General features: G+C 35.4%; 1 protein-coding gene across 1 annotated transcript in view; it reads right to left on the bottom strand.

Annotated features, from left to right (window-relative positions):
• Positions 1–4141: 4141 nt before the first annotated feature.
• The window catches only part of LOC123663344 (RNA-binding protein 12), a 30940-nt gene continuing 17925 nt past the window's right edge, over positions 4142–17156 (bottom strand). The window contains exon 3 of the mRNA XM_045598034.1: positions 4142–7117. Within this exon, the coding sequence (XP_045453990.1) occupies positions 4339–7117 (2779 nt within the window). The 3' untranslated portion in view covers positions 4142–4338. The remainder of the gene's footprint in view (positions 7118–17156) is intronic.

Raw genomic sequence — 17156 nt, 5'->3', positions numbered from 1 at the left:
CATTTTACAGCAAAAAAAAAAAAACATAAATTGACACTTGTAATATAAATAAATATTGTACCCGAACGCATGATTAGATGTATCACTAAAAAAAATTGTATATGATAAAATGTCAAAATAAATTAATATTATGGTACACTCATTACGTGTATATAGAGTGTTATGTGTTGATTATTGTAAGATTATATTTATACATATTTGTAAATAGCATAGTAACGGATCTTTGTATAACTATCTTCGTGCTGGGACCACATAGTTGGATTTTAGACTCTCGTATTCATATACTTTTTCAAAGACAATGTTTACATTTAAGCATCATTAAAAAAAAAAGAATTAATATATTTAATAACTCCTTAAAAAAAAAAACTTTTTTTTAAAATACTTTACAGAAATAACACTGAATAATAAAGTTATAGAAACTTTTTCGAATACAGATCACTAAACTTTTGTGTAATCTGTGATTTTCTGGCGCGTAAATGTAAACGTCGTTTTCTATCGTAACAATAAATTCCTGAAGCTTACCGGCTATTTACCTGTATTTAGATAGGTAGTAAATGTTGAGCATAGACATTCTAAAGGGCTAAGATTAATTCCAATTATACATTTAAGGGCGAAACTTGGCATTTATAAATATTTTTTTAAACTGAATTTTTTACTTTTTATACTTACTCAAAATTTTAAGTTCAGACAAAAATCCCTAAACATTTAAACCTATCAAAGAAATAATAAAAAAAAAAAATGTTTCTTTCATTAAATGATTTTCTGAATATAAGTTTTTAAACTTTCTCAATCACTATGAACACTTGATGCTACGGGACTTCCCGAGGTTGTTATTTAGTTACTTCCGATAATTCGGCGACGTAACGTACGCCATGGTGGTAATTCTCTTGAATATCTCTTTAGCTAGGTGTTTACAAAGCCCCGTAGATAGATGTATAGAATTCTTTGTCTACTCGATGGTAAATTATTTATATAATATGCTTTTACATGTAATAATCGTTGTACTATTTTCTGAACTATTCCATTTTTTTTTTTAATAAAATATAAATAGGTGTTGATGAAACTATACAATATATTTTTAACCATTATATACTTCATACAAAGAGATACTGAGTCTCGAATACATTTAATGTATTTAAATATTTATTATGTAAAGTAACTGTTCAAACTTGTGCTTGTCAGTTTGTCAATTGTGTTCTGTCAAAGTTCAAACTTGTGCTATCATACCTCATTTGATATGTTTTAGTTTTATAAATGTATATTAATAAATCTTATAAATTTGAAATTTGATATTTAAATAAAGTTGTCTTATTTTCTTTTAATTGGTTTTCAGTATTTTATTTTTTAATTATACTTGTGTGGAATGGATGTAGGTATGTTAGTGAACAGAAGTTATTTATTTAAATGTCTTTTTTTTTCAATAATAAATAAATAAATAAAACGCGCTATTGACTCTCGACTACTACAATGTCATGTCTATAACAATACTTATATTGTGTTTCTATTCTAAATGCCTTGTCAGTACCATTTAAGCCTGGTTCCTTTATTTAAAAACGATTCGTTCCCAAACCGTTTAATTCCAAACGCATGTATAGTTCGCGTCATGTAAAAAGAACGCTGGTCTTGAAGCTGCGCAGAAGCGATTTATCGGTCTATTTGGTGGTATGGGGTAGCGGGCGGGCGGTGTTTATCACGTGTCGCATGCCGGTGTGCTATTGGTTGGATAGTTCGACGTCGACTCAAAATACTATTGCGCACAAAAGTTTTAAATTACGAAATAGTTTTACATAGAGAAGTGAGAAAAATTATTTACAATATATAATTCGCGTCATTTAAAAAGACGCTGGCTGTCAAAATGCGCAAAGGCCTTTTAAAGTGTTGCCACCTCTTGAAAAAACTTTTTCGTACTGTCCATTTTTTGGAACAGTCTTATTTGGTAAACAAACCACTGTTAATCGTAATTCACGTTTTTTCTGCATTTATCACTCACTTTCACAACACATTAGCATACGGACACTTGTAAAACTCCATTTACTGTTTATTTCACTAAAAAACAAATATGAATTTATCATTTTAAACACATAAAAACTATTAAGATACGAATATCGAGAGTACAGATAATTAATATATTTGAATACGACATTTCAATAACTAAAAAATTTGTTATTGCTTTTGTTTAAAAAAAATTGTGATTTTGTAAAGTGATAATTACTATACTCATTCAGTCCGAATTATTCGCACTGGTATTTATAGTATTTTTTAATTTACCTACCAATAACCATTATACGAAGCCGCAAGTGAAAGCCTAATTAAAAAATAAAACAGTAGTACTTTTGTGCGCGAGTATACCCATGCGCAAACGCACCCCCTCCAGTTTCTTTCAGCGTTCTTTTTACATGACGCGAACTATACCTTGTTAATCAACACCAAGATTTGTGATTTTTCGGCAAAAACTAATGTTTCAAATGTAATTTTTTTTTTTTAATATACATAGATATTTCAACTCCATTTTCATATTATGGAGTCTACTTAACTATGCGACTTGAGAATGTTAATTCAATATATGACTTAAAATAATTAATGTTCTTACCTATTATTTAGTATAAACAGTTTTTTTTAGATATGGAAAATACGACATGTATGACAAAATATCTTTGGTTTTCGATTCCTAAATATCTGGACCACTATTCTTCTGTTACAGAATGCTGTAAATTTTCTCTACTTCCATTATATTTTATTATTTATGAATGTATCCAAAGTGACCTACCAAATGGAGTTAAAAAGTTCAACGAAAGCAAAATAATCATAACATCACATTAATTTCATAAACAGTATTGGTTAAATGATATTATTATTTATTTTATTATGTTTTATATATTCTGTTCCGAAATTTAATCTAAATTTCTGGTCAGCTAATATGACACCTATATTCTCCTTTGTGGAGAAAGAGGTCTATGAGAGGCCTAGAGGCCCAGTTGTGGGATGTTACAGGCTGAATCAATTAATCAATCAATATGACACCTAGAGTCTTAGTCTAGAACTAATGATCTATAGTGTCATGTTATTTGACATCACTTTTAGACATTCCAAAACTATAATTGTATGTGCCATTTACTGGCCAGTATTGCTAGATTAAATTTCGGTCGGCATTTGTTCTAAGATGTTCTAATATTGTATGTATACTTTATTACTTAATTATTCCAGTTTTCGAAGCACTCGATATTGAACTTTTTCAAATGTTGTTGTATGAGCATTTTATTAAATTTATATATTGATGGTCATTAATTGTATAAGGTTAACTACGAAATTAGCCACTTATACTATTAAACTGTTTTTAAAAATTATTCTCTTACTCTTTTCCATATTCTGTATTTTAATTATTAAAATTAATAAAATAAGGCGTTTTAGTGGTTAATTTTGTTGATATTGTAATGATGTCTCCGTGTTGTTTGAGTCATCCTCACGCTCTGCAGGCAAGAAGTCCATCTCAGAACTAGTCGAACAAATTCCGTTTACATTTTACTTGTATTTTGATTATTTAATAGGGTTTTTTGCCATTTATCGCAAAGATCGGTTGTATCGTCTGCAGTGTGGACTAGACCTAAGCTAAACCTGAGTGCTGAAATGATATTGCTCAATATCTCGGTCTCGACTGAGCGCATTAACAGTGTAAAATGCTCTCTTAAAGGTGTCATGTCGCAGGGATGTTCATTTTGTATAGCGTTTGTCTTGCAATTGTAGACGTTAAGACTTGAGAAATAAAAAATATTGTTACGAAGCTTGCATTGATTTTTTTATGGATTATTAATTTCAGCGTCTAAAAACAAGTACTTTATGACGAGAGTTGAACTTCGTTCATAAAGCGTAACAATGTTTTACTTATTGGTCTCATAATGATTAGCAGAACAAATTATATCAAGTTTTCTTTAACAACTACCTATTATTATCTTAAGATTACGAACTATTATATAAGATTAAAGAAATGTGTATGTATGTTAATTGCAAAATTTTTAATACACTTGTAACGTATAATCAGTAAACAAAATAAATATTACGTTAATATGTTGCGGTCAGCCACGAACCGTTCCCTGCGACTTGTAAATTAATCAGGTTGTGTTTGATTTGAATAAAAACGCTATGATTTCAATTATCAAAAATCTTGTTTTATTTAATTAAACTATTAACATTATATAATACATAATATCTATTTTAGTCTTACGCTAATTAACAGTAGCAACATTAACACTACTCTTAGATAAATTTTACATATACCGCATCGGGTAAACTCACAAAATGTCCGTATCATTATAATTAAGTTTATACACTAGACTGGCTCCGCTAGAGGAGCGTGAGAGTGATCCTGCGGTCGAAGATACTGTTCAAGTTACGCGTTTTAATAGCGCGTTGAGCGTCAAAGGGCGTCCGAAAGGCGACCCTCGCGTCTCCCGTAGGCTGCCCACGTTCATTGTACCTCCTGATGATATCGTCTTGAGTCAGTTCGAATTCGTTGAAAAACGACATAATATCGTCGACCGTCGCTCTGAATGGAACATTCTCCATTGATACTACGCATCCAGGAGATCCGAAGTTTTCTAATGCGGGATCTTGTTCTTCATCATTCCGTGTCGGTGCAGGCACGTTATCGAAGCCGCCCCTACCTCTTCCGAAGCCCCGCCCCCGCCCGCGATCGAATCCCCGCATCCCGCGGTCACTCCAAGGTCCTCGGCCTCTGAATCCCCCACGACTCGGATCGAACCCTCCTCTAAAGCCACCCCTATCGAACCCCCCTCTGTCAAACATGCCCCTACCTCGGAACTGACCGCGTGCCATGAAACCTCCGCGAGGCACGTTTATGAAGGTCGGGGGAGCGTTCCCGAGAATACCGGGTTGAGGTTCTACTTTCGGACCCTCTAGTGCCTCTTCTACGACACTACGCATGACTAAATCTACCGTCACGCGGCATCCATCTAACAGCTGGCCGTGTTTAGTTCTAGCCTTTCGCGCTTCTTGAGCTGATCTGAATTCGCAGAAGCAATCGCCAGAAGGGAGACCATTGGCGTCTAACATGAGGTGTATTCTTGCGGGCACCGCGCCGGTGTCGGCTAGGAAGGTCACAATAGTCCTGTCGGTGGCTTCCCGCGGCAAACCCTTCATGAGTACACAATCAAGTGGTTCGTCCTCCATATCGACGGATATCGCTTGAGGTTTGGACATGGAACTCGGCATCGCCTGCATTCCTTGATCCGGCGGTTTCGGGAATGACATTCGATTAGACCAGTTGTTAGGAGTGACCGCTCTCGGTTCTAATTTACCGGCACCTGGAAAAGCCCCGAATTGCTGATTCTGGAAGGTCCCACCAAAGTTTTGAGAAAACTGAGGGTTAGGGACAAATTGTTGCGGGCCCGGTCCTTGCATCGGAGTAGAGCCTGAACTGGGTCCGTTATCCATTTGTTGGCGTCGTTGGCGAGGGTCTCTGGGCACTACTGTTTCTTGCATTGTATCATTTGACGGTCTGTCTTTGATGACTAAATCTGATTTATCCTGCGCAAACTTTGCCATCTCAAATTCTTCATTCGAAACTGGTGTTATAGTAGCCTGTCGTCTCCCAAACATATAGTTATAGTTATCTTTGCGCTCAAAAGCTATTTTAGCATCATCTTGTTTTACGAATTGAACAAATGCAATTTTAGTTCTAGTAATTCGACAATCAATTATTTGAATCGATAGAAGAGAAAATTCGTTGAACGCTTTCATGATATCGTGTTCCTTCACAAAATTAGGTAAATCTGTTAATTTTAACACATTATAAGTTTTGTCGGTATCATCTCCGTCAGCTATAACTAGGCTTGCGTCTTCATCGTCATTGTCTTGGCGATAAGGCAAAAACGAATCCACGGCAGATTGATATTCATTGTCATCTAAAGCTTCCACAACTACTTGAGCTCCTTTCAACTCATTGCTCTTACGCTGTAATGCAAGTTGTTTGGAACGTGGATCGCAAAATCTAACAAATATATTGCCTGTGCGACGACCCATGTTATCATTTATCATTTTGATACCATGTTTATCGATTATGAATGGAAAGAATCGGCGCACATCACCGTAGCTTGTATGATTTGGAGCATTTCTGATTGCTACGCAACAATCTCTCTGTTGTTCATCAAATCTCGATGGACGACCATCGCGACGAAATGAGCCTCCACCGCGCGCCATATTGTTACCTCCTCGTCCACCCTGGAAACGACCTCCATTCTGTTCTCCTTGGAACGCTTGTGGGTTCCTTTTCTGCCCCAACTCTTGCAATTTGTTATAAGCCTCTGCAAGAGAAGGATCACTAAAGCGATTTGAACCATGGTCCAACTGTCCGACTGGGCCGTTAGGCATTAAGTTTGATTGCATTATCGGCATTTGGGAGCCATTTGAATTAGCACCACTGAAAGGAGGCGGCGGTGGTGCGTCGTTATCAAGCGATCGTTCTTGAGAGTTAAGCGGTGATTTCCGATCGTTACGTTTGTCACGAGACCGGCGTGAAGGTGATCTATCTCGTGATCGGCTGCGGTCTTTTCGATCTCTTTTACGGTCGCGCCTGTCTCGGCTGCGACTTCTGTCCCTTCGCCGCCTCTCCCTCGAACGGGACCTGTCTCTCCTATCCCTTTTACGGTCCTTTCTATCCCTATCCCTGGACTTGGAACGCGTTCGTGAGCGTCGCCTGTCCTTTTCCTTAATGCGCTTCCTTTCGTCTTCCTTTTCTTCTTCGACAGGAGACTTAGATGGCGGACTGAGTAAGGGTGTTGGGGGTTCTATCACAGCGGGTTGTGGAATTTCTTGCGGGTTACCCAGCCCTGGTATTCCAAAACCGAGTGAGCTGGTACTAAGAGCCGTCGCAAAAGGGGTAATTGTTGGTATAACAGGTATAGTTGGTTGTGGCGCTGGAGTGGGCGTAGGCGCGGGTGTCGCTACTGGCGATGGTGCAGCGAGAGTAATTAAAGGCACACTTTGTCGCGCAGCTTCAATCACTTTGTGCATTTCTGAGCGCGAGCTCAGAAGTAATTTTACTTGGATTTCCTTGATTTTTCCTCCGTCTAGCATCATCGCTTGGCGTGCATCCTCGTCAGTACTGTAACAACCAGAAATGTAAATTTAGTTGCTGTATACGAATAACTTAAAAACTCTCTATTTAAAGTTATAATGTTGTATTTTAAAAACACTTAATATATCTTCTATAAAATAATTTACTATAGGTACATAGTTTTTTGTTTGTTACATTATCCAAAATATGTTTTTGAGTTTGCGGTCTTAACCGATTGATTAGTTAGTTTGTAGATACCTGTATCTGTTACGCGTATTAGAGTATCTGTAAATTATGTAAGTACGTTAGATCGTTATTATCATTATGAGAATACTAGAAACCGAATAGATGATGTCATTAACAATTTAAAGAAATGTCTCTCGTGATACCTACTACGTACTTAATTTTATACAGTAAAAATTAAACGGTTATTGTTGTCCAGTCAACCGATTGGTAGCAAGTTAGCAACCATCTCTAATTACTGATATAAAATTGTGAATATGGAAATTTAGGGACTGTTGTAGTGTCGTAATAAAAGTCTTCTCAGAAGGTGTCGATCGAATATATTTAACGAATAAAAAATAGAAATATATGTACAAAAGTATTTACAAATAAAAGTTACTTATGCCAATAGAAAACAAGTTTAATCACCAATCAGAGATGTTTATTATTTAACCCTTGTGTCCCTTACTCGCACGTGGCTATCTCTTTTTCCGCGCGTGCCGCTCTCGATGACTCGTGCGCATCGTTAAAAGTCGGAGGTGCGGTAGCGCAGAGCACCACTCCCTCCGACGAACGTCGAGGAGGTTGAATCGATTCTCAAACGTCTCCACGCGAAAAAGCGCGAGTCCAGCCTTCGCCCACTGCCACCTCGCCTACATCCAACGTCTGCAAGATCTGCAGAACCGCTTCCTACGCACGGCCACGGCCTCACCGTGGTACGTACGTAACACTGACCTCGATAAGGACTTTGGGATCGATTCAATCGCCAAGCATCTCAAAAAACTTTCTTTAAGGTATTTTGAGAGAGCAATCCGACACCCCAACCCTCTTGTAGCAGAGGCCTGCTCCTACGTAGGTAGAGGAAACGTACAAACGAAACTTAGACGTCCTAAACACGTCTTGACAGATCCCGACGATAGGATAACCGCAGCCAACGCCCCTCCTCTTAGGTAACACATCCACTCACAGGACACACACGCACCGCCTTCGGCGGCGAAGACGAGGTCCCCCGCGTTAGGACGGCTCGGATACGCTTAGGCGCATCGACCGTCCACAGCTCGCCGCAGCGCTCCGCATAGCGCCTCCTCCATTCCGACGACGTTCTAAGCCGAGGTGCAATTTCGCTAGGAGACACCCTTAGGACGAACGTCACCACCGTGCCCTCCAAGGGCCCACATCTTCCTTCGCGGCCGGTGTCTATAGTACCCGGCCCCTCTCACCGGTGACGCTGTAAAGGCCAGTAGAGCCAACAGCAACCGTCATTTCGAAAAAAAAAAGCGCAGAGCGATTCAGCCATGATTATAAATAGGACAGACGTTCCCGCGGCTCGCTCTTTTCGGCGGCGATCGGCGCGGTGAACAGACGTCTGACGTGTACTTCACTCGGCGGCGGCGAGGATTATACTTTGTGAAAATATAAATGAAGTACACTTGCAAGTTGGCTTGAAGACTTCTCTGAAGATCTGTGCATGTGATTGCTGGTGCATCCGCTTGCATGGTGTGCTGTGCTACTTTCAAATAGTTCTTTTCAGAGCTAAAGACGCCTTGTTTCTCGAACATAAAACACCTCTTTTCAGAGCTATGTACTTCCTGTTTCACGAACACGTCGTGTTTCTTGGTAACGGTAATGGTTTGAGCTTATGAACGGTAAAGGTATTTTTAAGGTAAAGGTATCGGTAAGGTTAAATGGTTAAAAGGTAATGGTATCAGGTAAGTTATATTGTAGCAGCCTCATTAAATTACTATTACTACTTAACAAATAATTGTGTTTGCTCGCAAACGAAAAAAAACCGACTTCAATTACATCGACGAGTGATACAACGTAGATCGACGAAAAAATAGTTAAGTAACTGCGCGTTATCAAAGATTACTCAAAAAGTAGTTATCAGATCTCAATAAAATTTATATGTGACCACATGACAAACATCAGCTTTCGATTAAATTAAAAATTATTAAAATCGGTACACCCAGTAAAAAGTTATTGCGGATTTTCAAGAAGTTCCCTCGATTCCTCTGGGATCCCATCATCAGATCCTGGTTTCCTTATCATGGTACTAAACTTGGGATATCTACTTTCCAACAAAAAAAGAATTATCAAAATCGGTACATCCAGTAGAAAGTTATGCGGTATAATACAACGTAGGTCGACGAAAATCGCGTCATGTAAAAACGCATTATTAGATATAGCTCAAAAAGTAGTTGTTAGATCTCAAATAAATTTAAATGGGACCAATTGGCACACACCACCTTTCGATTAAAAGAAAATTTGTCGAAATCGCCTCACCCAGTCAAAGGTTCTGATGTAACATACATAAAAAAAAAAAAAAAAATACAGTCAAATTGAGAACCTCCTCCTTTTTTGGAAGTCGGTTAAAAATAGTTCGATGTGGTAGGTAGCCACAGATATATAATCCTTTCCGCCTACGACCCGCCTGTATTACACGATTTTAGCTTTTCTGTTTTCTCCCGTTAAAATATAGCCTATATCTCGCAGTGATCATGTAGAATTCTGGTGAAAGATTTTTTATTTTTAGTAACTATATGTTACCACGTAACCTCCGTTATCTAATTTTTGGATTTAAGTTGTTTTTGTTTAGCCTATATCAACATATACAACCTCCTCTATCTTCCAGTGAGTCCAATAAAAATAGGTTAGGAATTTTATATATATTTTCTAGTTCTTGATTTTTTTTTTAATTTTGTTGATTGGTTTTTAATTAAGTACATAAAAGTATTTAGGAAATTTAGTATTTTAGAAAATTACCAAATACCGTAAAATAAATCAAAGAAAATAATAATAATAATAATTCAAACTATTAAGTGAACTAAAAAAAACATGTCTATTTATTTTAGTCGACAGTATAAAATTACAAAAATAATTTTAAAAAAAGTTTACTAGTAATATTTTAGTTTTACAAACGTTATATTATACAGTCGTGTGACTGATATTACGTCACTTCCGTTATATATTTTTCTTATGGTTTTAGCATCACATTTTTTTCAGTTCGGTCGCCCAGCCAAATGTCAAGCCTGCCTTAGGGAACTTCGTACGTATAATAAAAATAACAGCATTAACAGCAAGGATACGCAATGCTTGTTTGACTGGACAAAGATAAAAATATCCGAGTCTACTATATATACGAAACCAGACGGTTCTCTCATCTGAAACTTTTATTTCGGATAGTTTCGGAGTGATAAATCGCTTACAGGTACATAGCATTCCTATGAGCCACCCCGACATGTTTTTTTAGTTTGGTTATATATATTTACTCATTTACTTACCTACCCATTTTTTACTTCTAATAAAGGCAATAGTAATATTTGAAGTGTTTCTAATAATACAGATTAATTATTTCACATTTGATAGAACTACGGGTAGTACCTATGACTCTCTTTTATTTATTTATTTATTAGGATTACCAACAGAAATTACAACAATAAAAACAAAACAATTATTTTACACAATTGATTAAAGAAGTTTAATTGTATTTCTTTTTAAAGGTAATCACAACATCTTCAATCATCAATCTTTTGATTAATTTATGAAATCAAGGGGGTAAATGGATTTTCCTTGAATCCATTTCCATTTCCTTGAATCGGTCATATCTAATAAGGGGTCGTCTATTAATCACTTGGTTGTTTTTAGCTCCTTTTTATATTCCACCTCCTATCCCTCCTTTGTGATATGTAGTGAGGTTTTAGAGTAACAAAAATCACGTGTTTTTCAATATGCAAGGTATATTAAAATTTTTAGAATATTGTCTTTAAAAATACAGGTATACCTTCCCAGAAGCTCTGGCTACTGTAATCACAGCAAGACTACACTAGCAACACAACACTAATAATGTGATGTTTTGTAAGGTTGAAATACTATTTCCTCAGTCGGGCTGCTACGGATATTATGCGTGAGAAAGCCTGATGTGAGTACTGTGACCTAACTCAATGAACTAATAAAGGTAAAAAGGATCTTGAAGGTTTAGGTATGTGAGACTGCCGCGATTAAAAGACAAAATTTGTTCCTTACGTGCATATTTTGCTGTATTGAGAGTTAGCAGATAATCTATCAGCTGTCTTAGGACTATAAAACTGGGATCAACGGTCTTATGGCGTCTCTCTCCACTACAATACAACATACGTATATATAGGGAAATAATTATTATTAAAAAGTGACAAAATAAACTGGTAGTATTTAATAGTTACTCACTAAATAATAAATATCTTACACTGACACTAAACGACCCTTACTAAGATTAACTACGGTGGCGGGGCCACCGACATTGTTTTACACAAAATACACAACCACAAACGTTCAGTCCACGGCAAGCATCGGTGTTGCCAACAAAAATGTATGCTATATGTGAGATCAAATCCGCAACCACCAAAGCAACAGCCATAAGTCAGCGCTGTGACCAATCAATTAAGTACCTATAATCCTTATATATTTCCATTCCGTCAGCTCTCAAAACTTGTTCTTGCAGAAGTTCACATATCAAGCATAATATAAATATAAATGAAAATGTCTACATCTAACAGGAAAAGCGAAATTCTTAAAGGAAGACTACGATGATATATAATATATAAACTCTGAACTCATAGTATGTATAATTGAATAGAAAAAAAAAATATTATATAGAATTAAAATAAGCTATTAAATATCGAGTTATAAAATCAAAGTGAATGATTGTGTTTGCTAGCAAACGAAAAAAAAAACCGACTTCAATTACATCGACAAGTAATACGACGTAAGTAGACGAAAAAATTAGCAAACGCACTAGTCGTCACACTGCGATTTTGGAGGATTCCCCTCGATTTCACTAGGATTCCATCATCAGATCCTGGTTTCCTTATCATGGAACCACCCTTGGGATATCTATTTTCCAACAAAAAAAGAATTATCAAAATCTGTTCATAAACGACGAAGTTGTCCCCGAACATACATTAATATAATTAAAAATTTATCAAGTTTTTTTAATGGATATATATGTATTTGTGTATATATATGTATATGTGTGTGTATTTGTGTATATATATGTATGTGTGTGTATATGTGTATGTCTAGATGTATGTATATGTATGTGGCGTACATGTACGTATATGAGTGTAATATGTTCATGTGTATGTTACATAACATTTTTGCGCTTCATCCTAAATTCCTTATTTAGTCCTTTGCCCAAAGGTTGCCTGGAAAAGATCGCTGTATTAGCGATAAGGCTGCCTGTTGCAACTGATGCAAATTCTATTTTTATACAAAGGTTAAAGAACTTTATTCTCAAAAAGACAATGTCACTTACACGAGAACAACACACTACAATAAAAGTAAAACATATATCGTCTTCTTATAAATCCTAGTATATATCATTTGTAATACTGTTAAAACCTTGTATTGGTGTGCAAAACTGTAAATACATAAATTATATATATATACCTCCTCCTTTTTTGAAGTCAGTTAAAAATATTTCGTGCTATATAATGTATATGTAGTTATATTTTACTTTTAATGTTTGTAAGATCGATTATAGAATCGACTTGCCCGTTTTAATCGGCTGCCTGAAATTATATGCTTATTCGTCTTTTATTTCTTAACGCATTGGAGAAGCAAGGAATTTCTATTAAATGTTCAGTACTTAATTAAAGGTTCGATTCGCTCTCATAACAGAAATTACTAGTTTTGACTAGTTTGTCCGCGACTTCGTCCGCGTGGAATTAAAAAAAATATTGTTCAGCTTACAAAATAAAAATATTTCTAAAATAAAAATAACTTATAAGCCTATGTTACTCCTTATTACATCAGCTATCTGCCAGTGAAAGTCCCGTGAAAATCGGTCCACCCGTTTCAGAGATTAGCCAAAACAAACATACAGACAGACAGACAAAAATTGTAAAAAAATGTTATTTTGGTTTATGTACCGCCGTCTAATACTATAATCTTAGTAAAAACCGGTTATTTTTTTATTACAAACAGACACACTATTATTTATTTGTATAAATATAGATGTGTAGATAAATGTAAAATTTTATATTTTTGGTAGCTTTCATAATCATTAACTAGGGTCTTCTTTTCTCAGGGATGCGTTCTATCTGCAATAAGAATACTAAAAACTAATTTCGATTTAGCCTAATGCGAAGTACCTAGGAGTAGTACATAATTATATACACATATATAGCGTCATATACCTACGGATGAAATTGAAGTTTATTTTGCCAAACACTGCATACCGAGGAATACAATGTCTCCATATAACTTCGCCGAGACGATGGGTCTGCTTATTGCCCTTCCAACACCAAACACCTTAATTATTTTGTGATGATGCACGTTCTTATGTGGCTCTCTCGTTTCCTATTTATTTATTTATTTTTATGTGTTATAGAACACTGACCACCAATGACGAAAATGACGAAGAAAAACTGATTAAAAACGTAAATAATATACAGGTAACACCTTCCAAACCACACACCTACTAAATATTTATGTATTCGATATTATTACACAAATAAGAATTATCTAATTACAAAATTTAAACGCCGTTGACAATTTGGCGGCTTTTTTGTTAATTATATAAAAAGATAATATTTATTAATTATATCATAAGCATACCAATACGTAGAAGCGAATATTTGACGGCAAAGCTTTACTACAGAAGAATAGGCATGAAACAAGAACTCTTTTCGGAAAGATAGAAAAGTATAAAAGTACACACCAGTGCGGTGGTAGGTACATGCACAACTTTCCTTGAGAATTATATTTCTGTATCTCCAAAAAGGTGTTAACATGCTATTCCCGTTTTTAACCAGACTTCCAAAAAAGGAGGAGGCTCTCAATTCGACTGTATTTTTTTTATTTACTATTATATTTTTGTTACTTTATAACTTTTGACAAGGTGGACCGATTTGGACAAAAAAAAAAATTTAATCGAAAAGTGGTGTGTTATTTGGTCCCGTTTAAATTTATTACGTTGTATTAAACCGTATAGGTAACTTTTTACTGGATGTACCGATTTTGATGATTTTTAATTTAATGGAAAGCTGATGTTTATAATGTAGTCACATTTAAATTTCATCGAGATCTGATAACTACTTTTTGAGTAGTCTTTGATAACGCGTAATTTACTTGACTATTTTTTCGTCGACCTATGTTGTATGAGGTACTTGTCGACGTAATTGCAGTCGGTTTTTTTTTTTTCGTTTGCGAGCAAATACAATTATTTTTTGACATCGTGCTGTTCAGAACATGATAATCTTTAAATATCACATTACCTATTTACGAATTTGAGTTCCATCGTCGCGCCAGCAGTGCAGCGATGACACAAAGCGAATGTTTAAATTTATAAAATTATGCCTATAGAACAAACAAATTCACACCTCGTGGATGTCGAGATATCTTGTGGACAATAATTATAATGAAGTAGAAGTGAATCTATCGCAAGCCTAGTCAAATTAATTTATACGGCAAGTTAACTTTACCAGTTCGTTGTCTGTTTCACCAGTTTTGGATAATGCTACTATTATTATTTTTTTACCATCGTATTCTATTATATTTATGAGATATTTCTATTCATAAATAAATCTTGAAGTTGCAGTTTATTGATGGAGAAATAGATCCTACTAGCCTATTCTACCTCCCGCTCTCAAAGTCTATTCATATCGTCACCCGTCAAATAGCGTTACTGGTGAATCTTAAACAAAAAGGAAGTTGAAGAGCTCAAATATGGCTACCATGCAAATTAAGCTAACAAACACACTTCGTATGTTGCATTTATTTACTCGTCTATCAAAATAACGTGGAGATTTCGAATCCTACCGTTAAGTTATTGAAACTGGATCTCGTAGGTACGACCATCAGAAACGCATGACACAATAGTTGAATCCAGATAAACTGGCCAAATCCTATCCCAAAAATAAATTGAGTCATAAATATACTGGTAACGTACGTTTATAAGTATAACTAGCGACCCGCCCCGGCTTCGCACGGGTGCAATGCTCATACTAAATATACTACAGAATGTCTTTATTTAGTGTGAAGCTAGCTTAAAGAATGGTTATTATTAACATAATAACAACAACATTCAAATATGCGTCGTTAGATTACGCGTTGTTACAGAATGCGTTGAAGAAATAAACGTTCACTGCTCGTTCCCCGTAGGTGATAGCGTGATAATATGTAGCCTATATGTTGACCCGACTTCTTAATAATATTCGTGCCAAATTTGATGTAAATCCATGCAGTACTTTCTGAGTTTGTCCCGGACATACATACAGACCAACAGACAAAAATTCTAAAAACCATATTTTTGGCTTCGGTATCGATTGTAGATCACACCCCAAGTATTCTTTTAAAAAAATATTCAATGTACAGTTTTGAGTTTCCTACCATTTTATTATATGTATATATACATATATACTTTTACTCGATAATTATTCGTCACTTCTCTTTGTACACTTCCCTACAACATTCACTATGCCGCGTCCTATATGCCCTAAGGTTGTTTCACAGAGATTGCTCTTCTAGCGGTAAGACCGCCTCTTTACACTGATCTTTATTTGTAATATGTTATCGTGTTGATTATTGTTGTATACAATTAACATACATACATATTATAATCACGCCTCTTTACCGTAGGGGTAGGCAGAGACCACTTCTTTCCACTTGTTCCGTACATGAGTGTCATATATATAAAAAATACGTCATATATACAATAAATAGTATATTATTCAATAGTATATTCTAAACCATGATGGAAAAGCTGAACAACTGCAAGTGAAAATTGCTCTAACCCGCTGCTGTTTCGGGAAAGTCCTAGACCAATCACTGCAAAAACAGATTGAACCCTTTAAGGTACCTTGATTTTATTTTTTATCGTTCGCACATACTGTTTAGGAAAGGTTAGGTTAGGCCTTTAGTCTAAGATCCGAACTCGACGTGATCTTCACCAAAATTATCATCGTATTCGCAATGAAACTGAATTTGAAAATTAATTTTGATGTTAGATTTATTTATATAACATGTGGGTGAAAGTCACTAGTACTAATATATATAATATAGCTGTTTATACCTGCTAACCTAGTTGTTATGCCAGGAAAATAATAGATAACCCAACATTTGCAGTTTCAAAGCTTCATACTGTCGGTATTAAATTTATTCCTTAAACTCGTAGATGCATTTTTAAATAAAAATAAAGTTATCAATTTTCAATTAAATATAGTTTAGGCAGAAAATTTTCAATCAAATTTTCCCCGATTTTTCCATTAAGCAGATGAGTGAAGTTCGTCTCTAGTTCGGATCTATCACTACTATGAAACAACTAAAATGTATTTTTAACAATACTTTGATTCATTTTATACCTACAATAGTTTCACTTTAATCGCCTATCTATTATGAAATAAATATTAATAACATAAAAATAATTTATTTATTTCTTAATATTTTATTGCACAATACATTATAGAATTGTACAAAAGGCGGACTTAATGCTAAAAGCATTCTCTGCCAGCCAACCTTAGGACGTACAAGAGCAGACGAAGAAAAAATTAATCCTAAATAAATAAACGTTTTACAGTCAACGGCTGCCAGTATGAAAATCCTGTGTCGTGGATCTGGAAACTCACAGTGTAACCACAAACTCCCAGACCACGAACATATCTGGGAGTTGAAGTCAGTCAGCTGCTGTCATCACTGCGTCAACCCGTTAGAATGTCGTGTTGCAATTTATCAATTAAATGGGTATCATTTTTGTATTCGGTAGTTTGACAATGAGATAAAGGCATAATTTAATATCAAAGCCCAAGATTAATAATATGATAAATACATTACTGAACTTTTTAATATAAACGCTACCTATGGAAACACAGTGTAATTACTTTTGATGTAG

Source organism: Melitaea cinxia, chromosome 20, assembly GCF_905220565.1.
Source record: "Melitaea cinxia chromosome 20, ilMelCinx1.1, whole genome shotgun sequence".
Lineage (NCBI taxonomy): Eukaryota > Metazoa > Arthropoda > Insecta > Lepidoptera > Nymphalidae > Melitaea > Melitaea cinxia.
The sequence above is the reverse complement of the archived record's forward strand: the minus strand, read 5'-3'. Positions and strand labels throughout refer to the sequence as shown.